At 36.6% G+C, this 27,044-nt stretch overlaps 1 protein-coding gene across 4 annotated transcripts in view; it reads right to left on the bottom strand.

Moving 5' to 3' along the window:
- The window catches only part of DCLK1 (doublecortin like kinase 1), a 234,368-nt gene that overhangs the window by 83,107 nt on the left and 124,217 nt on the right, over positions 1 to 27,044 (bottom strand). The window contains exon 5 of one of the 4 annotated variants that reach the window (XM_069012105.1): positions 24,368 to 26,154. The exons of the other annotated variants lie outside the window; for them this stretch is intronic. Within the exon in view, the coding sequence (XP_068868206.1) occupies positions 26,147 to 26,154 (8 nt within the window). The 3' untranslated portion in view covers positions 24,368 to 26,146. Of the gene's footprint in view, positions 1 to 24,367; positions 26,155 to 27,044 lie in introns of those variants that run through there. 4 annotated transcript variants of the gene reach the window in all.

Raw genomic sequence — 27,044 nt, 5'->3', positions numbered from 1 at the left:
ATTACTCCAAAAATACCTTGTTTAGGTAGAAATAAGGAATGTATTTGCAAATTCACATATTATCACTAATATCTCAATCTGCTCTAATCTTCAAATTCTGAATTCCAATGTTTCTAAATTCACCAAAGAGGTAAACAGATTCTATGTACAAATCAAAATGTTGCTTCAAGTATTTACTACTTTTTCTTCAAACATGTTCCTGTTTTAAAGACACTGTTGGGAGGATAGAACTCATCTAGTGCTAGATAGCTAAAAATATGATGAACTATGAACTATTCACCCCACAGTCCTTCTGCAGTCAATGGAACATGTTCATTTATGTGACCTATCTTAGGAACCCATACATTAGAAAAAATGAATCTTACTCATGAATTATCAGATCCAAATGAGAGGTTTTGAGTTTTGGTGAAAATACCCTAATTAGAAGCAGTATCTTAGTTTCTTTTCCTTAATACAAACATCAACACAAGATTTTGCTGTATTTTGTAACTTCACTGTGTATGAGTAGATTTTATTTCCCCAGCTTCTCCAAGTGCTAACCTTTTTGTCAGATTCATCTTACACAAACCTCCACATTAATATTTTGTCTACAAAAAACAACTTTATGTTAAATCTTGCTTTACATCAGAAAAAAAAAAAATCTGCTATCATGAAAAATTCCACCCCACAGCAGTGGAAAAAAGGATTGAAAAACCATTTTTCATCACTGCAACAGCTTCTCTGACAAGGCACAATAACTATTTTCCAGCTCTGCATTTGTAGGCATACAAAACTAGAAGACTTCTTCAAAACCTGCTTGTATAAGTGAATCTGAAATATTTGTGACTGAATTAATGTGAATAAACTTGCATGGGTAAAATATTCATTTCTGAAATTAAAAGTGGACTATCAGAAACTATTTTTAAGTTACCTGAAGATTGAGTTGAAATAAGAATTTTGTCATTAGCTAAAACATACCTCTAGCAAACATTCTCTTTGACATGTATGTTTTGTGTATTTTGCCACATACTCTGTTCCACTCCCAGAGATTTTAATTATCACCGTTTCCTCAATATACTTCAGCCAAGATATTCCAATGCTAACATAAATGTTCATTAGTTTGTCCTTATATTCAGCACCCTTTCCCTATACCTGTGCAGATTTACCACACTAGCTGCAGTGATCAAAATATCACAAAGCTACTTTTAACTGGAAATATTTATGATGGCACAACTGATTACAACTGCAACCACCTGTACTATTTAAATCTATGGCCTCAGCATTATTCTTCACAAAACAAAGAAATGTGACATGCCTTTGCTTATGGCTTTCCTTTTCTTTCTGTGACAAAAGCTTGTTTACTGGGCATATAGTCTAACAACAGGTATCTCTCAACAAACACTGGTGAAGCCACAAGAAAAATTCAGCACTGCCTTACTTTATCTGCACAGTTCGGATGGTATTTTTCTTGGCATTGTTTTATTAATGCAACTGGAGATGAAAAGTTGCAATGAGACAATGGTACAAATTAATTAGCTCTTAACGATTCTGTTCATCAAGATCAAGTCTTGCTTTCCTGTTCGGGACAAAGAGGTAATGTTTGTCCTATTACCCATTAAAAATAATTTTTTCTTTACTTTGAGAATAAGCAGACCTCCTATCCAATCCATATGGTAACTATTAACATCATCCTAAGCACCAAGTACACAGGCATTCCATCAAATATTTTTTCAATTACGGTCTAAGAGAAGTGTCAGTGTTGCAGTCCAACAAATTCTGGGGTTCTGGTATTACTACTTGCTGTCTAAATAGTATAACTTGTTTCCAATTGTTTACTATTTCAAATTACCCCTTTGGAAGTTTACAAGCTCAAGCTCTTTCCACAGTTACAAATATAAATCGTCATTTGCAGAACATCATCTTCACATGGAAAGTATCAGCTAAAGGTATTACTGAGAAACATCCCCTCAAAACAGTTACCTTTTAATAGATTTTAGCAAGGTCTCCTGAAGTTACAGATTTTTCTGTATAACTGATTTGTGGTGACCAAGAAAATATGTATTTAAGCTGCCCTATTTTTTTCTGCTTCAATTTTTTTCAATTAAATCTGCCTACTTATAATGCACTTGTTAGTCTAACAACTTTATTGGGCAGCATTAAGTTTTTAAAGCCTTTTTTTTTTTTTCTTCAAAGAAATGAATTACACTATACTGGGATAAAGATTATAGTCGTAACAGTTAACACAAATCAAATTCCCATGGTTTACACAGCTAATTAGTTAGATTAGCAAGGAGTTCTGCACAAAACAAGGAATATACAAATATAGAATATCTATTAAAAGACAGATAAATATGAAAAGCCAATTGTTGTGGGGAGTTTTGCTACTTAAATGATCGTTAAAATTACTAACTTCAATCAGGCAAACAACGTAACTTCAGCAACAGTGAAACTAGAAGACAAGACACACTAAGAAGAGGACAAGTTAGAGTTTTTAGACAACATTTTCAAATTGCAAGACGTGAAGAATAAATATTTAGAGACACATCTAAGATGAACTCTGAGCTACCAGACACTGTTTTATGAGAACTGTGAGGAACAAGCAAAGGTCAAAGAGAAAAAGTCAAAGCAAATGCCTGTCTTTAAAACTGGGACACAACAGAAAACTAGGAGTTGCAGAAAAGACAGGCTTACTTGCGATTATTGACAAAAGTTATCCAAAGGGAGAGTCAAGATCCTCTCCTTTTGGTTGGAGCAAGAAAAGAAGCAATGGGCACAAACTGAAACACAGGAGGTTCCCTCTGAACACCAGAAAACTCCTTTTCACCCTGAAGGGATCAAGCACTGGCAAAGGTTTCCCAGAGAGGTGGTGGAATCTCCAGCCTCGGGGATATTCAAAAACCATCTAGACATGATCCTGGGCACCCAGCATCAGATGACCTCTAGAGGTCCCTTCCAAGCTCAACTTTTGTTTCCATGACAATACAAAGCAATAACAGAAACAAAACATTTGAAGCTTAAAAGATATTAAAATTATATAAAATAGTCAAAATAGTCTTTCTATAAAGGATAACAGGAGGGACAGTAGAGATTATAAGACTTCTGCTCAGAACTTCGAATCTCTAGCTGCAGTTTAAGAAAATACCATCTATAGAAATTGCTTTTAAGTTGGGTATTGGAAAAGCAAACCAGGGTAGTTACTAATGGGCTTACTGTTAAACTAGGAGACAATGGACAGAGAAACTCACCAGAGTTTTGTTTCTGATCATAGTCTAGTCAATATTTTTTTGAATTAATAAGCTGAATATGCATTTTAAATCTGGAGACGACACTACCATAGGTAATGCCGTAGGCATTGTGGAACAATATAAATCTGAAAACGGCAAAAGTCATCAGAAAAAACAGATAAAATTCAACAAGTCTAAGGTACTAGAATCAGGAAAGAATAAGCAATGCCACCACTACAAGAGTCAGTTGCATAAATGCTAAATAGCAGTTCTGCAAAGTGGGACATAAGTCTTGCAGTGGGTCACATGCTGAATCTGAAGTAAATGACTGCAGCAAATGGAATTATCACCCTGCTGAGGGTATCACCTCTGTGGAGGGCATCTGAATTACTCCCCAGGGCTACTGCAGTGTTAGCTAACACAACAAATCCACTTTTGTGTTTCCCATTTACAAACATGAGGATTTCACCTTCAGAGGATTAAGAGAATACTAAGGAATATTACTACATGGGGAAATATGACCAATGAAGGACAACTAATATAAACGGGATCTTTAGTTCAGAAAAGAAGTGATGAGACAAAACAGCAGCCTTCAATACTTAGTAGACTGCCAAAATGAAGAAAAACTAACTTCCTACTATTGGTTTTATCACAAATATGGCAAAGGGGAATGATCTTAAGCTTCCAAAAGGTAGATTAATTCAGACATGAGAAAACCTGGTTTTAACTGCAAGGATAAGGAAGTACTGGAACAGATCACATGGAAGACTTGTTGAATTTCCCTAACTACAACTGCACACACACAGGTTAGCCAGAAACCTATAAAGTCAATTTAGGTAGAGCGGGTCCTCTCGTGGGACCTCTCAGATTCCTTCTATGATCTTTCGATTAAGTCTTCCTAGTATGACTCATAAAAGGTACTCTGAAGTTTTTTCATTATCAGCACTTCTGCCTGGATTTAGCTGAAAGATAAGTAAAAGGAGGAGATTCACTCTAATGTAAAACTGAGTGAAAGTCAAAGAACATTTTAGCGAAGGAAAAGTGATTGCTTAATGGGTGAATTAAAGTCATTATCATTTCCTGAGTGGGGAGATTATTGAGATATAAATCTTTTATTTGTCTTCAAAAACCAGACTGATTAACTTTTAGAATTTTTCTCAGTTGGACATTAGCAGAATGGGTATCTCCAAAAAACAGACCTTCTCCTTCACAGACAATTCAGCCTGGCTGTCTAATATTGTCTCACACAATTAAGATATATGTACATTTCCTCCAAATCAACTATATGACAAAATTTCATACTAAGAGAAGACATTTCTTACTGGCTTCATGGATTAGATGTTTTTTTACCTTCATTGGATAGATCAAAACTGATTTTGTAAGGATTGATGTAAAGGCATGGCTCTACCTACATCTTCAACAACTCAATCTGCTCTTGAAGTACATCTTTCACTCTTAAGCTCATACATAGGCATGTCTAGATGAAAAAACCTTAGATGAAAACAGAAATGCTCACACATTCTATGTAGTTCAAGAAAAGCTGTCATAAAAAAAAAAAAATACAACCAAACAAACAGAAAAACCAACCAACCAAAACAAACAAACAAACAAAAAAAAAACCCCACCCCAAAACAAACCCAAACCAATCAAAACAACATTAGCCTACATCATCTTCTGGAGCACTTGACTGTAGACAGGTTAAGCAAGGATCAGAGGTTAATATGCAGCTAGTGCCTAAATGATAATCAACAAGCAGTGGGTAGGCAGGGGGATGGGAGGAGTGCTAACTATGGATTGAAAGACTATATTTATATACATTCCTTAGGTTATTGTTGAAAGCAATGCTTTACACTCTACCTATAAATTTATAGGTGTCATTTATGATATTGTCTAGCATTTCAGTGGATCATTGTTTCTAGAACTATTTTTTGTAACCTCTTTTTACTACTGAGTTGCACAAACTTAGCTGATATTAGACAAATCCAGTTGGAGTTGACCTTCTTCCATTAAATGAAATCCATTATTATGATTGATAAAGTATTCTAACCCTAAAAATGCAGTCAACATTTTATAGGGGTACTTCATTTTTTAATTCTTTGACCCATGTAATTTTTTGCTCTGCAATATTTCTATCTCTACCATTACTTTTAAAGAAATTCAAATTTGGAACCTTATCCATTTCCAAGTTTTTAAACAAAGTTGGTATCCTACTAAGTGTCTGAAGAGGGCTGTCATGCAAGTTGACAAATATTGGGCTGCTTTTGAAGTTGTGTAGCTAGTGTGAAAGATTAACAAATAATTAATTCAACAAGTTCTGCCACGTTATTCTTTGTTGTTGCAGTGGTTGAGGCCACTGCAGGAGTGACCAAGGAGCCACAAAGTCCCAAAACAGTGGAGGTCCGCTGGTGGGCAGGCTCAGAGGTCTAAGACCACCCCCTTTACCCTTTTTAAGTCCATGTTCTAGATAGTTCTCCTTTCCTTAATACCCCACTGGTTCCCAGTCCTCTTGTTCCACCCCTCTCCTTTCCCACTGGTCACTGTCCTGTCACCCAATGCCCTCTCCACCCCCTGGCCCCCAAAGGATAGGCTCTGATGTTCTGCCCGCCCCTGGTGCCGATCCAGATAAAACCCTGGAGCCGTCAGTGTTCTGGGTTCTTTGTCCCTGGATCCCTCCGAGGGTGGACCTCAAAAAACCCCTTGGAACTCCATACAAAGGACCCCTCCTGCCTCTTTGTCCCAGAGCTGTCCGGCTCTGTGTGTGTGTGGCTGTGAGTACCCACCAGCTGCAGTGTGCCAGGGTGTGTCCGAGTGCGTTTGTGTGGCACCCCCAAGGTGCTCCAAAGGCATGCTTTTGGGACGGACGCGACACTCTTTCCACCCCCCTGACTCGCACTGCATCACTTTGTGAGTCCCCCACAATTTTCTCAGATCTGTTTTTTATTTAAAGTCTTACTTCTTTAAAACATTCACTTAAAATTTTGAGACTATTCCATATTTAAGAGTATTCCTGGTCTTGGAAAGGACACAATGCTCTGAAGCTGTTTCTGAACAGATAAGGAACAACTTAAAGACTAAAAGATCACTAAAGACCTAATGCAAACCCAATGCTTACGAACTTACCTATAAATATTCTCAGAAAGCCACTTAATTTCCTTTAAAAGTCATTAAAGCATACTTTTCTTTTACAAGCATATAACCCCCCACTGCCCACCCTCCTAAATACTGAAAATTCCTAACACAGTTGAACCCAAAAGTTAGCTTAAAAAACAGGTTTATTCACAGGACATACTCCTACCTTCCTCTAGATATTCTAAGAGAGAATGTGACTTAACTTAAACATACAGATAACAATGTTGTTCAAAGTCACAAAATACTGATAATATAGACAATGCCAATGATAAAATACAGTTCCTAGAATTACTAACTTCCATTCTTCCAGTACCTGAAACACAAGAATCTCTTCAAGAACATCATAAATCCACTTTGTAACTGAAATGCAGAACTATTGAAGACAACATATCCTTGCCTTAACTTTCCAATTTGCTTCTAACCTCCCCATGGTTTTGTGTGTCAGTCCCAGCCTCCCATATGTCTGTTCCTCCCACAAGAAAGCCTCTACACTTTCTCTGACACTTAACTTCTATGAATAGAAAGCTCTCTCTGAGGCAACATGAACAAGGCAGCTTCCCTCTCTGTATGATCCCCTGATGATTTTATAATTTAACTATTGCAATCGAGATGATGTAACACAATGCAAAACAAACAGATGGGCAAGAGATATAAAGCGTGGCAAGGCCTAAACTGGAAAACATCACTGCCAGAAATATTGTTGGGCTTGCAGCTGCTGACATTGCTCCTGGGATGTGTGCACACTGAGGATTTGCTGGCAGCTGTGTTCCTGGCTGAGATTTGTGGCATGTGGTTCTACTTAGGTGCCACAAGCTGGGCTTTGTTTGCTTACTCCACATTAACATGTGCCTGCATGCAAACCTGTGGAGATAAAAGGTAATTCTGGATGCCAAAACTCTGTTGTGTAGATCAGGCATGTTTTCCTATGCTGAAAGAATGTGATGAACAAATGGGGATTTTTTAATGAGGCATGTTTATTCTGTGACTGCAGCATAAAGATCTGGAGGTACCATCTTAGAAATAACTTGAGTAACGGCACCAACCTAGCTTTGTGATTGGAGCTCAGAAGGGTAAAATAGCATATCATAGCTTCTGTGCTCCTGCATCAGGCTGCTCAACTATATGAGAGGGTTTATTTAAATCTCACTTAGGCATCTGTAGTAGTAATAGGAATTCTGAGGTGGTATGGAAGAAAAATAACCAGCCCCTGGAAAATTTCTTTCCTAATTATTATTATTTCATTCTATCTTTATTTGTCAAAAGGTGCAGTTCATCAAACATATAAAAGCAGAGGACTAGAGACATTGCTTTAAGGAAAAGAAACTTGAAAATGAATAAATATTGGGAAAAGGATACAAGTATTATAAGCCAGTGCAAATTCAGTGATAAAACACAAGAGAGCATAGTAAATCAAACTCCCAAGTACTCTGATTGTTCAGTCTCAACTCATCACTCTGTAGACCGTGACTGGGCAATGGCATTTCCACTGCAGTTATGGACTAAAGCCAGGAGCAAGAAATCCTTGATGGACTGAGCTATACAAATGAAGTGATCAACTGGAACAGCTGAAGAAGGGCAATAGGATTCCAGTTGCCTGGACTGTTTCAAATAAGCAGCATCTTTTAAAGTTGCCAGTCTCACGAGAAAACGGCCTTACTGTTTGAAGAGGAGCTCCTTCCCCTAATACTCACATCTGAGGAAACCAAATATCTGCTTTCCCACAATGTATGAACTAAATAATCTCTGTACCTCTCACGGGTGAGAGGAATGTGGTGTAAACAGAAGAGCCTGAAATTAGGTATTGTAAATCTGAGATATTTATAGATAAAAAAGTAATCGATATAGATGCAGAAGTAACATTTCAGATGGGTAAAAAGCCATTATGGGGACAGAAGACATTTTCAGAAGATCATGAATAGTGAATTTATACCTTATTTACAGCAGAGTAGGATCTGTAGAATCTAAAATAGCTGGATCAACATCTGGGCAGCTTTGAAACAGACAAGCACAAACAAGTATTTTTATCTTTTCATTATTCCTTCCATTCCTCCACCAAAATGAGTATTTTTATGGGGTAAATATTACTTTAAAAACAGAAACAGGTAATAGAGGTACTCTGCATCTATTCCTAAAAACCTAACTCTTTACTCTAACAAGCTTGCAAATTACATGCTGATACGTAACAAGATAACATAGTTGAATCACAAAATTGTTATCTTCAAAATTGATCCACTTTCAGTTATTATTTAGGTGTCAGAAGGCATGAAAGGAATGGACTGATGAGGTAGGAGGATATCATGATCCATATATTTTTTACTGAGGCAAAAGATTGTTTTCTGATGCAAGGACGATGGAAAAATTTACACAAGTGCTCCCAAAACCAATCAGAGACTTCGAGGCAGAAGACACCATCAGCCACAGGCACCTCATCAATGATTTAATATGACAGAGGGGACTGCAGCTTCATTATCTGGTGATATTTTGTTTATTAATATTTAATTAATGCATATCATAACAATTCGGAATTTGACTGCGTTGCAGAAGATGAGGGAAGGAATGAAGCTGTTCTACTGCCTGTACTAACACATCTGCTTCACAGACCTACAGGGATTCATTCAGCCACAATATAGAACACAAGTGAAAAAACACATATTCTACAAATGAGTTCAAATTCTCTGTATTAAAACTGGGTGAAATAAACAAAGATGTCTTCAAAATTCATGCAGTGGACATGAAGAAATCTATTTATCTTCATTATAGGCTGAAAGTGTTTGGGTAAAAATCCCCAATTTAGGTGAACCATGAGGAGAAAAAAAAATGATGGCAGAAGAAGAAAAAAAAGTAACATGACAAATTAGCAGAACCAAACCTTTCCCCCAGTGGGAGGGAGAGGTGAAGGCCAAAGGGTAGATTAATCTTGCTATATCATATGGTCCTGATCTTAAAAATTTCTCTGAGTGTTTAGCAGAAATCACACGCACAATGGGGAGACTTTGAAAAGATCAGGAGCCAGAGCAGATTAAGATGAAATGGGGCCAGATCCAAAAAGCCGTCAACCTCCCACCCTTTCCTGCAGACTCCCATGTGGGCAGGAGATCGTTTCGTGGCTCCACAGCGCTCATCTGTGCTGAGCTCGTTGATGAGTGCTCTTTCTCCCTGTGCCTCTAACAGAGAAGGACTTTTGACTTCTCTTTTCACAGCAGTATGAGCCACAGCTGTGGACACAGGTCTGAGTAACCCCTCTTACTTTGTGGCCCCAAGTCAGTGTGCAAAACCTAACTGATCCAACCTCATCAAAAATAAAAACAGATCCATGCCTAGCCAAAATAGACAAAGTATTTTTAAAAAGCAAAAGAAATGAAAAAATTCGCTATGTCTGTTTTAATACAGAAATTTAAAAAGAGAAAAGGGGCTCAAGCAAACGATCAGGTTACTGCAGCTTAAGCAGTTGCTGAGTGTCAGCTGAGTCAGAGCCATTATCTGCATATATGCATAGCAAAAGTGAGTTAATGCAACATGGCTTAGCTGAGCCTACAGTAGAAGATTTAATTATGTGCACACGCACAATTTATACACCTGAGCTGATGTGCGATTACTTTTCAAGCTACTGAAATTGCTTGTATACGCAAACTTTAAAATCAACCAAGCAAATAATACAGACTTTAAAATAAGGAATTTAAAGGGTTATAACATAACCTATTTATCTAATCACATGATGACAAAAAATGAAGAAGAACCCCTAAAAAGTTATAAACACTCTTTTAACTATTTTAACTATTGTTCTGAAAACTCAAATGCATCAGTATGGAAAGCTGTTTTACTAATTTGCTTTCAGAACAGCTAGGTGCAAAAGCATATGTTCATTCACATAAATCTAACACCAGTGTTTTCACTCTCTTTTAAGATAAAAGATAATTTGTTCCATGATTTACGATCTCACTGACTTCCTGTATTGAATTAGGCAGCTGAAACAATCCCTATCATCCTGCAAATTGTTATTAATGTGGTAGCATACATACATACCCTGACTGATACGTTTTATTTGAATTCATGGCGGGTGAGGATAGCACAGTAATTTCATGAGAAAGGGTTATACATCCACTAATGACAAACTGTTACAAACATCCACTCAGAACTTCCACACAAAGCATGCCAGACACACAGCTACATAATTCCCAGTTTTACACTGGCACGGCTATTGCGATCTGCAACTTGAGAGAAACCTTGTGTGAATCAGATGCTGTGTTCCCCATTCTTCATTATGAAGAGCAACTCAACAGATGCTTTTATAGCTGTTGCTGTACACATCTACTTCAGTTCCCCCTTTCTTATTCTTGTTATTTTTTTTCTCAATTTCCTAATTAAATGACTTACATTTATTTGCTCTTTCAATATTACCCTATAAATGTCTACCAATCAAGTTATTACTCACTGAACTAGGCAGAACCCTTTCTTGTTCCCCATAAATTTTCCCTGCAACCATAACTTCATGCTGGTTTCCCCCTAATATTTAGATGTGCGTGAATGAAATGCGTTGGCTTGTACCTAATGCAATGCATGTGTTTATGGAACACAGCGGGCACTACTCCATTTTCAAAAGACATAACAAAAGAACAGCCATTTATGAAAGTTTTACTGTTTCTGATTCTCACTTCCTCTTCACCCTGCACCCCTTCCCAGAGTCCAACTAGAACATCTGGGTACACTGGATTAAATAATGGACTCTTTTGTTTGAAGAAAATTCACAGGAAACATTAAACTTCTCTTAAGACAGGAGAGGTTACTGCATGGGAGGCAGGACAGGAGGAAGTCAAGGAGCCAGATGGAGAACTGTGCTTCTTCAGGACAGAAATGTATCGCTCAGATATGTGAAGTTCCACCACAGACACCAGAGTCCTGGTGAAGTACAGAGCAGGCAACTGTCATGGCAACATGGGATCCTTGGCATCTCCTCTCCTTGAAGGAAAAGGCAAGGCTTTTGTGGATGGACTGTAGTTGAAAGGAGACTGTAAAGAATTTTGTCTGATCTATTATCTTTGTCTATCTCTGCACAACTTTTGATATGTTTATGTATCTCAGGAGGGTGTATGCTACATTTTCTTTTGATAATTTACACCACAGAGATAATAAAACAGCTAATAACACCTGGAGAAGTTATGCAAGAGACGTGCACTGTTTTTCCAGTTCAGCTTGGTGAGGAAGCTTTTTATATCAATAGAACTCTACATCCACTCCAAGTTTTATACAATTCATTGCTTTTTATTATTATGGCAAATGAGCAATTAATTTCATTGTAACCTGAAAGTTAGTTTAAATAATATGGAAAGTTCTACAGCATTAATTTTATATATTATCATTGGTTTGCAGTTTTGTTTTTTTTTTTTTTTTTTTAAAGTTTGCATAGATCCAGACCCCAAAGTTAACTGCAGTTCTTCTATATCTGGACTCAATTGTATCCAACAAAAGGCTTCTACAGACGTAGCTATCTAAATATTTTATGGCCCCCCTAGCAATTTGAAATGGAAAATGAATCTCTATGGAAGCAGTAGAATTTGAGGAAAGCAGTGTGCTGCTGATCTCCACAAGATTAATTTTATATCTCAGGCGTAAGCTATTTTTTTCTTTATGTACGTAGGGGGTGGGAAAATATGTGGTGATTTTACTGTATTGGTACTATAGAAGTGGAGAACACCTACATAAAGCAAAAGCCTTATGTTTCACTTATCTGGATTTATTCTACAATCTACTAAGCAGCAAAGGAGGCAAGGGACACTCTTATCTGTTTTCCCCTTTCTCAGCTTACAGGGAAAGAATACTGAACCAATTGGTTTAAGCTGTTAACAGATACAAGACCTAGATTCACGCTGGAAGAGTGACCTCAAAAACTGTCCAGCTGCATGACCTGAAGATGAGCCATGTTGCACACAGTAATGAGAATCTTTGTACTCATCCTAGGAAACCTTGAACTTCTCTAAGCTAGGTAATTTTTTCTGCAAATTTACCTGACCAAAAAGCTAGTAATTTGGCACCCTTGTTCAAATAAACCAGTACGAAAAACAGAGCTATGTATTTTGTCCTCAAATTCTGGGAAGCAATGCAGAGAGACTGCAGCAAAAAATTCTTTTAGCATATGCATCAGTAAAGAAAATTTATTCTTAAAGCATGCTATAAAAGAAAACCAAGAAGCAACCCAGTTCTACCCATTTTTTTCCATTTTTTTTTCACAAAACTGTTTCCCTCATTTCTATCGAATTTCTGTAACTTTCTACCTGTATATCAGAAACTACTGAATTGGTTTAGAAAATAGCCTTCTTTAAATACTGTATCTCATATCCTGGTTTTATGATTTCTGCAATTAAATGGCCTTGGTATATTAGGAATTTTGCATATATGATCTATGAGGCTAAATGTCTTAAAAGATAAAACAACAGAAAGCAGATTTTTGACAATTTATTTCCCTCTCAATATTTTTAGACTTTTTTTTAAGCAGCAGATGTTTAATATGCACATTTCAGTGCACATTTTCAGCTTGAACATCTTGATTTAAATTGAGTTACCATGAAGGAATGATGACAATATATAGTAGCTGATGATGTTCCTCTTGGATTATATTTGACCATACAGGAACCTTCTAATAAGAATTCCTATTTTTTTCCATCTTTTCTTAAATAAATTATACATATCACTGCAGTGGTATTTTAGGGTTGTTTTTAATTACATTGATTTGTTTTCTTTCCTTTTTTTTCACGTTGAACAGGAGAAAAAAATAAAATTTGGAAATAAGTCTTATTTAAGGGTAAGAGTGCCTAAATACCACCCTCTTCAAATATTCCAAACTTGTAATCAAGCTTTCTTTTTTTGACAGTGAGTTTGCTTGTACCACAAGCAGTAAAACCATCATAAGTAGGAAATCCTAGTGGTCACTCCAAACATGTAAGACCATCAAAGCCAAAGCATAAAAAAATAACAAAGACCCAATCTGATTTGAGTTACAAGAAGAAAAAAAGAAAACATTGAAAGACTTTGACAGTTTCTCCCATTAAGGCAAATACATATCCCTATAATTCCATTTTCACACTTTCAACACAATAGTTTTTGTCAGTAAAAAGAAAGGAACACAGGATATTTTTGTTTCAAATATCTGTAAATCTTAAAATGAAGTGGTCTTAGAAACAGCATTCATGAGAAAATCCCAGAACACAGAAGCTTTGACTCAGTAACAATTTTGAAGAACATCTTTAACTCAGCCAGAAACAAAAATACTGTCTACCAGCATCTTACCACATTTTGAGGCTTATTCTGTCTCTCCCCTCTCTCCCCTCTCCCCTAGGAATAGGCGAGGGTTTTGTCTGTTTTTGTGATGATACGCTGAAGCAATGAAGAAGTAGGAAGAGAAACTGGGAGGGGAAAATACAGGAGCTAACTGTGAAGAAGTTACTGTGGAAAGTGTGATCAATTGTGCTGAATCTGAAAAGGGTGAAAGAGAAGATGGATGCAGAGGACACTTTGTGATCGAGCCAGGAATGGACAATTAAGAACCCCCGAGAAATCACACTTGAGGGGCTGGATATAACACAAGCAACACTGGGGCTGCAGCTGGAGAACAAGCAGATGACCACAAATTGAGAAGATTACGTGAGGGGAAGCCCACTAGTGCCAGCTGTAAGAACAGTGGTGTCCTCGCAAAGGAAGAGTCACAGTGTAAGACCAGTATTTTAATTTCCAAGTCAAGCAAGCTGCAAGCATCACATTTTATACAGTTATCTGTCACTGTTATTCTTATTATAGAATTTTTTGACTACTTTTTGAGTTGTTCTAAATCCTCTGGGTTGCCACAGATATTTGCTGAAGTTACCATTAGCAATCACATGGTACTAGAAAATAGTCTCCTTTCACCATGGAGCTAATTTCTAATTTCCATTTTCCAAACCTGTCACATTGCAACATATACATTGACATTATGACAAGAAAAGCTATTAAGACACTATTTCAGCAGAGGGACAGATGTAACTTACTTTTGTAGTCCAAAGATGTCTATTGGCTGAAAACCAAAAGCCAGGGTTGCATTCTATTTCAGGCCTCAGATTTAGTAACATGAGTTGCACATCTCTAACTTATCTTCTCATTTCTACGTCTTTCAAAGATTTTTAGCTCAATGTAACTTGCTTTTAAAATGACCTTTTCTTGACCATCAAATATCAAGCTAAATTTTTTTCCTCCGTCCAAAAAGTCATAATAGATAGAATATTTTAATAATACAAGTATTTATTTTCTTTATTTTTATCAAAGCCAGCTCATACTCCTAGGTTTTGGTAACACATTAAATTTTTTTGAACATTTTCATAGAATTCCTTGGCATAAAAGATGCCCAGTAAATTCTATTATGTTGTTTTGGGGTTTTTTTGTTTGTTTGTTTTGATGATTTATGTGTTTAGATATCGTCAAGGACCTGACTTTCGTGAGGATTTGGGCCCTCAGGCTAACGATTGCAGGAAAAGCCCTAGATGGCACATTTGCATCATTGTCCAGACACCATACTCTACTGATATGCCAATGTAAAATACATAATTATTTTCTTGCTCTGGTAATTAGTAGCACTATTTAAAATAATTTTTAAAAATAAAATAGCAATTTTTAAATTTTGTACTTCTGATGAAATGCATGTCAAGACATGTACAAGTAAACACCAAATTATACTGTTCTCTGACTCATATTTATCACATTGCCACATTTAAAAGGTAAGGTATTTGGTGCCAGGAACTTTTGTTTCTTCACAACTCACATGTATAATGTTGCCTGCACCACATCATGAGCTCTACTTTCTACTGCAAAACACATTATTGAGATTACATTAAGTGGAACATAACAGTTCACTTCAACTGAACATTCAACAATGTTACAATTGAAGCTGCTTGATGCCTCCCATTATAAAATGTTGTTTACCAGTTCCTTATAAATTTTTATGAACACTTTAACTGTGGATCGAAACCTTCCATGTTTACTGTCTGTCCACAGACTGACTGACCCAACTTAAAAGTCCTCAACTGATTCCCAAAAGATGGAGCTGGTGAGGGGAAAGTGCATTATTTCTCAGGTTAAAGAAACCAGAAAGAAGCAGAATTGGAACTTTCCCCCAACTGATGCCCTAAAATGTCTCATTGATAAAGTTCAGTTTTTCTTTGATTTATACAGATATGCAGAAAAGCAAAGGTATGGTCAAAATACAAACCTCTAGAAGTGTTCTCATGTGATTAAAAGCCTTCTTCAAAAGTCTTCAAACCTTACGGAGATATTTTCTGAAGATCCTGCCTGTATCATGGAGGATCCATCTCCTCTACAGCTTCTGCTCATTGACTGTGTGGTTGGGTGTGCCATGTTGTACAACCATCACCAAGCATCTCTTATTTGGAACTATCAGGTGAGAGGCAAAACTTTCTTTCCAATTTCCCTTTTCTGATAGTCTGGGGCTATGGTTGTTCCAGCATGGAAAGGTGACCTGACTGTTTTGTACTCTTGGTACTGTCCTGTAAACGACAGCAGAGGAAGGAGGACACAGCCACGCTGAAGCACTGGGGCAGCCATATAATGATGAAGTAAAATATAATTTGAATTCCCTCACATTTGTGAGTCTGATTTACTTAACATTAGTACAGTACCATTGCATAGCATTTTGGATTTGTAGAGGTTTTTCCTTTTTTTTTTTTAGTTGAAACATTTATTTTAATTTTTTTCATAGTCTTCTTTAAAAGAGATGTTTAAAAACAGTAACATTTTACCAAATACTAAACAGTGAAGAAATCAATTACTTTTGATCTTTAAAAAACAAAACAAAACCAAATTGCAAAAAACCTTCTGAAAAGGGAAGTGAAAATCAATCAATCATTAGAGGAATAAAATCCTCCTGCAATGGAATCTGTATACTGGTGATTAGTTTTGTTCCCATTTGTGTAGGCACACATGCGTACATCTATCCAGAAAGTATTTTTAGTTCTTTCCTTATCTATCTTTCCGTATCTACTCTCACAATAGTCCAATTTTAGCTGTTTCCACACATCATTTCTATTTCTGCCCTTCTCTATCACAGACCACGCATTACCACTCAGTTGCTTACAACACGAGGGTAAAGGAAAACATGTGAACTAATTGATTCCTTTGGAGAAACTTGGAAGGTAAGGAGGACCGGGTAAAATTATAAGCACAAAATTTCTTGAGCATCAAGCTCCAATGTCATCTTACCAGCCATTTCTAACAAGTTTGAATTATCCCCTGTCCTGTGACAAGATGAGCCAGCAAAGATGGGACACTTTCCTCGGGTGAGGAGTTACATTCAAAGGCAGCACAGCTTCAACACTGTGCATAAAGCACCCCAGTAACTGCTGCACCACATTTGGTAATCTTTTGGCATCTTACAGCTTAGGTATCTAACAGCATAGATAACATATTAAGATGTATAAACCAACATCTATTCAAATAAAATCCTTCTAAGACCCAATTTAACTGGCCCCGGACAATTATGTTTTCATTTTGCCCCTGTTTATCTGTGAAGTTACAGTTTGTAGCTAACCTATGTACTGTTTCATACCCTAAGGATCAGATACTTAAGTATGAGATTTTAATTAGGGCTCTCTGGCTTTGAAATACCCAGGAGATACATATTACTATTTCATTTCATTTCATTTTTCCTTCTTCATTACTGGGTTTGCAGATCACAAGCAACTTTAAGGAAAATGAGGCCAGCTTCAACTAGACTAGCAATGATGGCAATCATATTCTGCCTAGTTAGGCACTTCTAATACACATAATATGTGTCATGTAAACACTTTCCAACCAGAAGGCCTGACAGCAATGCTACTTCTAATAATAAATGCATAGCAAGTGTATGTTGCTGTAGGAAGAATGCACTTAAACTGTTAAAAATCATGTTTTGGGCTGAGGATCTTTTTTCCTCTCATTTCTCCTGTTCTTCTGTAAACAGGCATTTACTTGTTTACTGAAGTTGTTCCCATTTATGAGGTGCTAACCACTCCCACAAAAATGCACAATCTTTGCCATGACGAATTTGACAGAAAGGAAGTATTAAGATGTCTAGACAGAACCATACAGAAATATGAACAGGATGTAAGGACTTTCAACTAAAAGAAGGCAGATTTAGACGGGATGTAAGGAAGACATTTTTTTACAATGAAGGTGGTGAAACCTTGCAACAGGTTGCCCAGAGAGGTGGTAGATGCTCCATCCCTTGAAGCAATCATGGTCAGGTTGGATGGGGCTCTGAGCAACCTGATCTAGTTTAAGATGTCCCTGCTCATTAGCAGGAGGGGGTTGGACTAGATGAGCTTTGAAGGTTCTTTCCAACCCAAACTACTGGATGATGCTAAGATTCCAAAGTTTCATGTCTGCCACACATGAAAAACACAGATATCAAAAAGCCAGTGTCTAATTTACATACTCCTGTTTGCCTGAATTTGTACAGGGTGTGAGTAAAGGTATTTTAAGGTATCTTTGTCATTAAAAAGGACGTTGTGAACTCAGTGTAGCATCATGAACTATTTCCCAAAGGGAAGATAGACATGGAAGCAGCTTTAAACAGTTTTGAGAAACATTCATGCAGGTTATTTAAAAAGGAAGAGAAGGGTACTTTCCCCTCATGATGATCACTGATTATTCTCTGTTGCCCAACCACCTAACTGCACCATCAGGTTTACCAGAAGGAAGTAATATCAGTAAAGAAAGATGTGAGATCTAAGTCTTATGGGTGAGTCCAGGAAGTCTATTTCATATGTGTGTGGGAGGACAGGAAAAGAAAGTTCTGGAAAATGTGGTGAAAATTAGCCACCAAAGTTAGGAATACTTGTGGAAGAACAGGTAACATTAGGAACTGTTCACATGAAAGGTAGTTTCTCTTAAGGGACTTCTGGGCCGTTTAAAGGAGAATTATGTTCTAATCTCATTCAGAAAGCACCCATTATGTGCTTATAAGGTAAGTATCCTAAAAATTTTTCTCTGCTAGCTGGTGAGGAGAGAAACTGCTCATCTGAAATCTCCAATTAGCTCCAATGAGCTAATTGATATGCTACCATGATCTAATTCATCATGGACATTCTTTCTCAAATTATGCCTAAAAGTGACTTTTTTTCCCAAACTAACCATATAAGCAGAAAGCATTTTTCAGAAGCTTGGTCTCTTAGAAAAGCAGGAAAGTTCACAGCCTTCCTACTGAACTATTCTATTCTATTATTTCTTGAACAACTTTATCACAAAGTCATATTCATTGCTCCATTCAAATACATAAGGAGAATATGAAGAGCTAACGTGAAAGCACAGATATAGGTATTGCTACATATCACAGAAAACTGGTACGTTGCCATTCATTTGAGATTTTGGAGGTGTGTCCTCCTTATAACTTCCAATGATAAAGCAAAAGAACCCACAGGTATGTCAATATCCTGGGACAACAACATTCCCGTAGTTTAATGGAGACTACTTAGAAACCTCACTTACATTCAACCACAGCAATATCATTTGAAAAAGTAACATAAACAGAGTTTCTCGTAAACATCCCCTGAAGAGTTTCCATTACTGGCAATATATATGCCTCTCTTTTCTTGGTGACAATCATTGAACTTCCTTATTCAGGTTTCCTGTTGCAACAAGACCTATTTCCACCATCATGAAGAAATTCAGGATTCATTCTTAAGGAATGGTACAAAAGGGACTGCAACAGAAGCAATAATTGAGAGTTTCTCTATGGTCTTTCAGATCCCATGATTTCATGTATTAGATCTTGAGAGAATTAGCCTGGCACAGTCTCAGGATAGAAACATTTGCCCTTATATTTAAAAAGAAGAGACATAAAAAATATTTATGAAGATTTCACTTGATCTTGCAAAGATTCCTATTTTGCACTGTACCCATAAACTCCAGTTACTTTTAAACCATTCAAAAAAGGCCTATTGTACTTCCGTACTACAAGCCAATTCCTGATATATATAGTTGTATCTCCATCAGTAAATGTCTGTCACCTATAGCAAGTTCCAAATACCTTATAAGCACTTGGATCAAATTCAGTCAGAAATAATGATACCTTAAAAGTAACAAGAGGAAATACTCAATATCCTATCTCAGCTGAAGATGCAAGTTGTTAACGCACAATTCAGTGCAAGTTATATTAGCGTTCAACACAATAAAAATCCAAAGAATGCAATATCTCAAAAAAAATCTATCCATTAAGTTTACTTCTAATGCAACACAGAAATACACAGTATCAGGGAAACTCTTATTTTAACTAGAAATCTTTATCAGCACTTCTGCAATGAAAGATAATCCCTTTGACTTTAGCTAGACCCAAACCTTGGGGCTTGGAAGGCTATGCTTAAGAGAGGACCCAGGAAAAGGATTGAGATGACAAAAAAAACATGTTCTCCACAAATCCTGGGGCCACTTGAGATGACTGAAAACTTTTTAGCACATTCCTGGAGCCCAGACACAAAGTACTTGATAAGACTTTCAGCACTAGAGCTCATGAATAACCATAACTCACGTATAAGGAGTCTGATGATATATCAACTCATGAATCACTTTATGAAACTCTCAACCCTGACATTAACTGACAAAGGCTTTGCTACTTCCAAAGCTACTTCGCTCTTCAGACAAGTTATCAGACACAAGAGCAACACAATAAGAATTTTATGTTTTTTAATAAAGCCACATTCTACTTCAGTGCCCAAAAAGCTCTGAAAATTTAAATGCACACTACATTTTTCAACTTGATCCAGACTCTGGAAACTCTAGGCATAAATGGGGAGGTGAAGAGTAAAGTATATAATAAATATTACAAGGCAGAAAAGGAATAACAGCACAATATTTGTACTGGGTTTGGACTCTTTTATTTTTTTCAGCACTTGGGCACAAGTTTCTTCAAATTACCTACAACAGTTTGTTGGACTATCTGTACAATAACCAGCTTGCAAGGAAATCCTTCTTTGCAATGTTAATGTCCCTTTGAGTTTAAGAACAGTTAAGTAACTGCTGTAGTGACATTCTTGTTGCACAAGATGTGATTATAAGACGTGAAACACGGTCATTCTTAAGTCATTTACAAATTATACTTTTCTATACTTTTATTCTATTTTTTTCCAATAAAAATTATTTTAAATTTGGTACAGGTTTACAAAGCACTGATAATGACAGTTTGACTCACAGAGAAATGAGAAATATATGGGTAGACCATAAAACTCCAGAAAAAACTTAGGAGAAAAATATTTACTTCATGCAGTATGAAGGATATTGTTTAATTGATTTTAAAAGTAAAAGTAACCATAAATTCTCTTTTCACTCAGATGCTCAATAAAAAAAAAACCAGGCACTGTACTAATTTGAAGATCACCACTTACTTACTGTATGTGAAATGTCTAAGTTCACTGATAATAAGAACGAAGATACCTATAAACACAAAACTGAAGGTACTGGTGTGATTAAGGAGCTGCTCCTATGGCACTTTGGTTTATGGATGTGACCTAAGAAAGGGTCAAATTTCCTGGTGCTGGATTGTCATTTTCAAAGTTTAAGGTTCCTTCACTCTCAAAGTGGTTTCATGGACACAAAATAGATTCCCAAGACTGCGGTCCACCTGGGTGACAAGGTGACATGTGATATGGCCATGCCAGCCAATGGGGTCAGCACGGGCAAGCAAGAATACCCACAAAGGTGCTTCATTCCATTACCTGGCAATTAGGACACTCACTGAAGCAGATGACAATTAATGTTTAATGCCTCTGTATTGTTGCTTATAAGTGGTGGTGGATACAGACACTGCAAGCTGTCCTAGGAAGGAAAGAGCTGAATAAAAGTGCTTTTTCTCCCTGATGCATGTCCTTACTTACTAGACTGTAGACACATGCACCTTCTTGTTTCCTACCTCTTCAGTTTCATGTGTCTTGCACTCCTGCATGCAAGATATCAGGCTACTTGTTTTGGAGGTGGAAAATGTGGACCAGTGCCAGTAAGAATCAGATTATTTTAGCCTACCAGGATGTCATTGGTTCTGGTACCTCATATAGCTCTATCCATGTGTAGGGCTTTAAGCTACAGTTACACATTTGTCCATGACAAGAATATCAGGTATCTTGGAACCCTGTCAAAAATGTTGGCTGTTCTGTGCTACCTTGCTATGCAACTACAGTACTTATTATGAAACTACTGTCATGTTTACTTTGCATTTCCTGCAGGTTTTCCTCTCATCTTGTCCTTTATCAAACATCATCCATCCATCCATCCATCCATCCATCCATCCATCCATCCATCCATCCATCCATCCATCCATCCTTTTAAAAGAGAGTGTTATATCCCAGGACAGCAGGGAGGGTGTGGGTGTTGTGGAGGTGGCTGTAGGCTCTTTTTACACCTTGCCTCTGACTTCCCTATAAAAAGCTGTATCCAAATCTAGACTAATTCACCAACCACCAATCACACACTTCTCCAAAGAATGCACTTATTCCAAATTCTAACGTGTGTAATTGGTATGAATTTGGTTTGGGTTGGCAGGAACATGTAAGTAGGTGTAGATTGCTTGTAAGGGGTAGGAAAAGAAGATGAAACTTTTGAAAAATTGATTAAAAAAATAGAGAAGGAGTTATAAAAGCTGTATTTTTGTTCCATTTAAACACAAGCTGTTATGTAAGTGTCTGCTGCAGTAGGTCTGGTTTTAAAGAAAGTTAAAGAGGCACACACTGGTTCTCTTGCAGCACATAAAGTTATTTAACATACCTCAAGGAATTGAAAATATTACGGACTAATTTTCTTCTATTTAGTGCCTCAAATCTGCCTGTAATAAGAGTATTAAAAGTTAGCAGGCAGAAATTTTTAAAGAACAAAACCATAAACTGATGTTGTCTGAAGAAATTAAAACACCTGGAATAGTAATGTTTTTTTAAAACAACAATACTTGGCAGGCCCTCAAGAAAAAGAAAAAAGTTTACAGTGTCAAATATTAGTGGTTTTGAATGTTTTTATAAAATTTTCACACACGTAAGAAAAAAGTATTGAGCTGCAACATCAGAGAAATATCAAACCAACCAGAGGCTAAGAAATCTACAAAAGGACACAGGAAAAAAGGCAAAACTGGAGATTCAAACTTACTACAATATGGATCTTCTCAACAGCACTTTTTACAGACAAATCCCCATGCACCAAACAATCAAATACAGCACTCTTACTGTAAAGCAAAGCACTTTTATATGCTGATGTTAAACCAATATTCACACCTGGACTCTCATGCCTCACACCATGAGCTCTGCTGCAAGGTGGGCAACAAAGCCCACCTGCCATCTACAGGCACACACAACTGCCAGACCACCCACATTTTTGCTTCTTCAACCTCCACGACAGTACCAAGCAGACTTATCGCAACATTGCTTTACCTGTCAACAGAAAACCTAGAAATTGAGTCTCCCAGGTTAAAAAAAGTCAAGGACTCCAGAGCTGTCTCTAATTTAAAAATCCCTAGGCAGCTTTTGCCTCTAATATTAATGGGTTCTCCTTGAATGCTATCTGGTTCAGGCAATTAAATTTTACTGTAATTATTTAGATAAAACTAAAGTAAACAGGCTGAGTCATCCTGGCAATAGGCTAACAGTGGGATATTTGGAAAATGTGGCTTCACTAAGAACATCTGCTAACACCACAACACTTACTGAGGTGTGTAAAGTCCCAGTGACGATTGTTTTTTCTTCTGAGAAAGTTTAAATAACTGCAGATTGAAAATGAATGTTGGGTTGGAAATAGCCCATGAAACCATCCTTCATTCTGTGTACCACAGTATACTTCAGAGACTGGTCAGAGTGTTTTGAAGTTTACAAATGAATTTATTCATAGACTGATGTCCTCTCTGAGCACTCAAAGAGACTCTTTTTATTCAATATGGAAAGTCAGATCAACAAAAAATGACAGACAAGCTTTACTAATATCAGGGGTTTTGCTTCACAGGAAGGTACAGAGCATTAAATTCTGTTACTGTCTTAACAGCCTATACAAACTCATTTTTTCCTGAACAGTGACAGGTCTTACTTGTACATGATGCATTTTGCAACTGACTCAACTTCTGCATTCTTCTCTGGGACAGTAATTTTCATTTCTCCAAACATTCTGATTAGAAAGGAGGCTTTTCTCCCATGATGTGTTTTATTTTTTGCTGAATATAGAAGCCGAAAAATTGAGATAGTAGATCTGTCATTGCTACACTGAATCATGACCTCAGTTTGTGATGGTTTCTTTGTTGTGTTTTTGTGGTTTTTTTAATCTCCACACCTTGATAAAACCTTTACTCAAAATCAGCATAATTTTTGCAAATGTGACTACATGACTATTTCCATTGCTAGTTTTTGGTATAGACATCTTTACTAAGCAATTCTTTTTAGGCTTTCCATTTTCTCCCAGTTGAACTTTGGACCTGTACCAATATATTTTGGACAGATGCAAACCTAAGACAGCTTTTGGCTTACTTTTTGGTTGAAATTCCAAACCTCCTCCAACATTCAAGTCCCCAAACTCTTAAGTCTAATGAACTTCACTGACTAATTCTTTTGAATTTTCAAATTTCTCCCTCTTAATATAATAAAACCTTTAATTATTGGATTGGTTTAGTTTTCTGTCAACATAAATGAAATCAATACATGATTACAATATCTAATGCTCTTCCTAAGACAGCTTTATCATTATTATTAAGAGCACTAAATCTAAACAGATAAATATTCCCAGTTAGCATTAGTAGCAGTTTATCTGTAATATGCATCTAGGAAGTCTAATGCACCTCATAACATGTTATTATTTCTCCTGCTGCTAAGAACTATCACAGCTATCTGTCTGCATCTAGTCTGAGCTATGATCCCAGAAGACTCCCACCAGAATCTCAGGAGAGAGATCCTCCCAAAATGGATTTTAAAACAGTATCCTGTTTTATTCATGCATGTTTGTCTTTATTATTAAATGTTTAAGTATTAATTTAAAATTTCCATTTTTTAAGTCAATTTCAAGCAGTTTATTTGATCCCAGAGTTAGGGTCCTTGTTGTATATTTCCCATGGTTTCCCAATTTATATTTTTAAGCTGAAAAGAATATAGCCTATCTTACAGCCCTGCAGTACACAGCAACTGCTATGCAAAAATAAATCTATTCCATTTTCTGAAGTCACTTATTCTGCAGATATCAATATGTGCTTGAAAAACAGAAAGAGAATGTACAGTTTAAGACAGAAATAGTTTGCATAATGCTTCATCAAATTTGTTCTCTTCCAGGGTTTTTTTCTTCCTGAACATGGTGTCCTCATCAGAAACTGCCTTGCTCTGCAAGTTTTCTTCTTTTTTTGCTAGACAATCTTAACAGCTCTAAGTAGCAGAGAAAAACCTTCTGTTTTCTATTCCAGAGTAAAAGGAAAGACTAAGCAACTTCAATTTCTTTGTCTTTTAAACACTCTTCACTCTATTAGGAATAATTATCAATCTTACAAAAACTTTCCTTGGACCAGATCCTTCATCTAGAAGAGTGAAATCTCATGTTAGCCCCCTTATTGCTTCAATGAATTTTAAGTTCCTAGAAGATTTTCTTTCAAAAGGAAAAAAAAGAAAAGGGTTACAATTCCTCTAGAACAAAATAATTTTAAAAAGCTCTGACTGAAGAATAAAAGAAGCCAAATCAGAGCTCCATGACCTACCACCTACGGGTGTTCAATTCCATGGCAACGTGAGACTTCCTAAAGATTACTCAGCCTTATATTTCTTTATGCATATTATTAGCATCCAGTTCTCCTGCAGGGAGCTGTGCTCTGGAACAAGTTTATTCAAAGGTGAGTGTTCACAGAAGCAACCTGAGCTGTCAGGTAAGACTTTTGAGGTTTTCAATGGGAAATTTCTGTAGGTTGCATTTTGAAAATAATAGCACCAAACCACTCTTGCAGCATACACTGTGACCATCTAAGTTTTGCAGTGCAGACCAACACAGACATTATTCAGAAGTCTTCTACTGGCCTTTATACTTGATATATTTGTGTCTGCATACACAGTATCTCACTGAATATGTATAAATATGAATATCTATCACTGGTGTACTCCACTTTCTGACTTCACCACTTTGAAATATTTTCCAGGTTGTTTGATTCTCCCACAGCTGCTATGCTGAAGTTTATGTTTGATAAGACTTTAAAAAAGCTTTTAATGAGTATTAAGGATGAATACATTATCCTCATATGCTTTCAGAATGTTTTTTCTTTCTAAAAGCTAAAGAGCTCTGGATTTTGAATAATTATGCTCTTTTCAAAATATCTTGCCAGTATAAAAGTGTCTGGACAGCTCTGGCACTAAAATAAGTGTGCACATACTTACTCAAAACATGACAAAACTCCAGGAAAAGGGCCTGTATCTATTATGAAAAGTAGAAAATTACAGTGGTCAATTTAGTAAGCCAGTCCAATTTTACTGCCAATAAGTAGAGTCTAATCTCCATACAAAAGCTCTGGTACAACCATGCCACCCAAAGAACAGGCAGGTCTCCAGGGCACATGTAATACCCTGTAGCAGCTGGCACAGTTTGCTCCAGGTCTCAGACTGAATGATGAAGCACTGATGCTACAAGAACTGTTCATCTCAAAGCTGTGCCACACAAACTTGTAATGGGACTGTAGTGCTCACCCAAAGGATCTCCCGTAACAGAACGCTGCTCCAGAAATTGGTCAGATTCTAATAGTTTCCAGCATTGGAATGCATCTTCAAACTGTGAAAAGCACAAATGTACTCGCCAAGATTACCAACACTGCATGCTCCATTTTACCTGACTAATTAACAAGACAAGAAAAGCACAAAGATAAACATATGAGAAAGGCAATTTCTAAACATTTCTGATGTGAAATTTCTCTGTGGTCTTAACCAATCTACTCAACAAACTTGGTGGAGGAGATTATAATAGACAGCTACTATCTTCTACTTCCATCATCACTAGAACTGGAAAAGTGAAACAAAAAATCTCTCCCAAAAAGAACTGTAACTAAGCTGCTATTTTGGAAGCTATCATCTTCTGAGGATCAGACTGAACGCACAAGCTCAAAACTCAACCTGTGATCTAGGATGGAATATTATACAAACTGGAATCATCAAAGGCTCCAAAATAAAGCAACTTCCATGGCAAAAAAATAGATATGAGACAGTCAAAGTAAGAGCTTGAGTCCCAAGATCTACCCTGTTGTGTGTATCAAATTTCTGTGTTTATTCCCCAGAACTGAAAGTTTGTTTAGAGAAGTGGTCATAAACATTGGAATTGCACTTTCTGCATTTGGATATACAACTGAGATGTTCACAGTTTGGGAAAATAGCTCAAAATGTTCTGTAAGAAAAATGTTCTCCTGGACCATCTGATTAATCTAAATATTCAAGAAGTTACAAGAAAAAATTAAAATGAAAGAGCAAAAATATCGAGCTATACAAAACCAATAAATGTTCTGTCTTCTCTCTTATTTACTATTTAATAACACTAGCAGTTATGATTAAATTCCCTTGTATATTAAGATAATGATATTGATGATGTTTAATAACAATTTCTCTTTTCTTTAAAACAAGCTGAAGTTTTATAAACTCCCAACATAAATACAATTTATTAATATGAAAATATTATTGAGGAAATCCTTGATATTTTTGGGTGCAAAATTTTTAGCATTTTTCTATCCAAAAT

Source organism: Aphelocoma coerulescens, chromosome 1, assembly GCF_041296385.1.
Source record: "Aphelocoma coerulescens isolate FSJ_1873_10779 chromosome 1, UR_Acoe_1.0, whole genome shotgun sequence".
NCBI lineage: Eukaryota > Metazoa > Chordata > Aves > Passeriformes > Corvidae > Aphelocoma > Aphelocoma coerulescens.
Note: the sequence above shows the minus strand (reverse complement) of the source record. Positions and strands in the feature narration are given on the sequence as shown.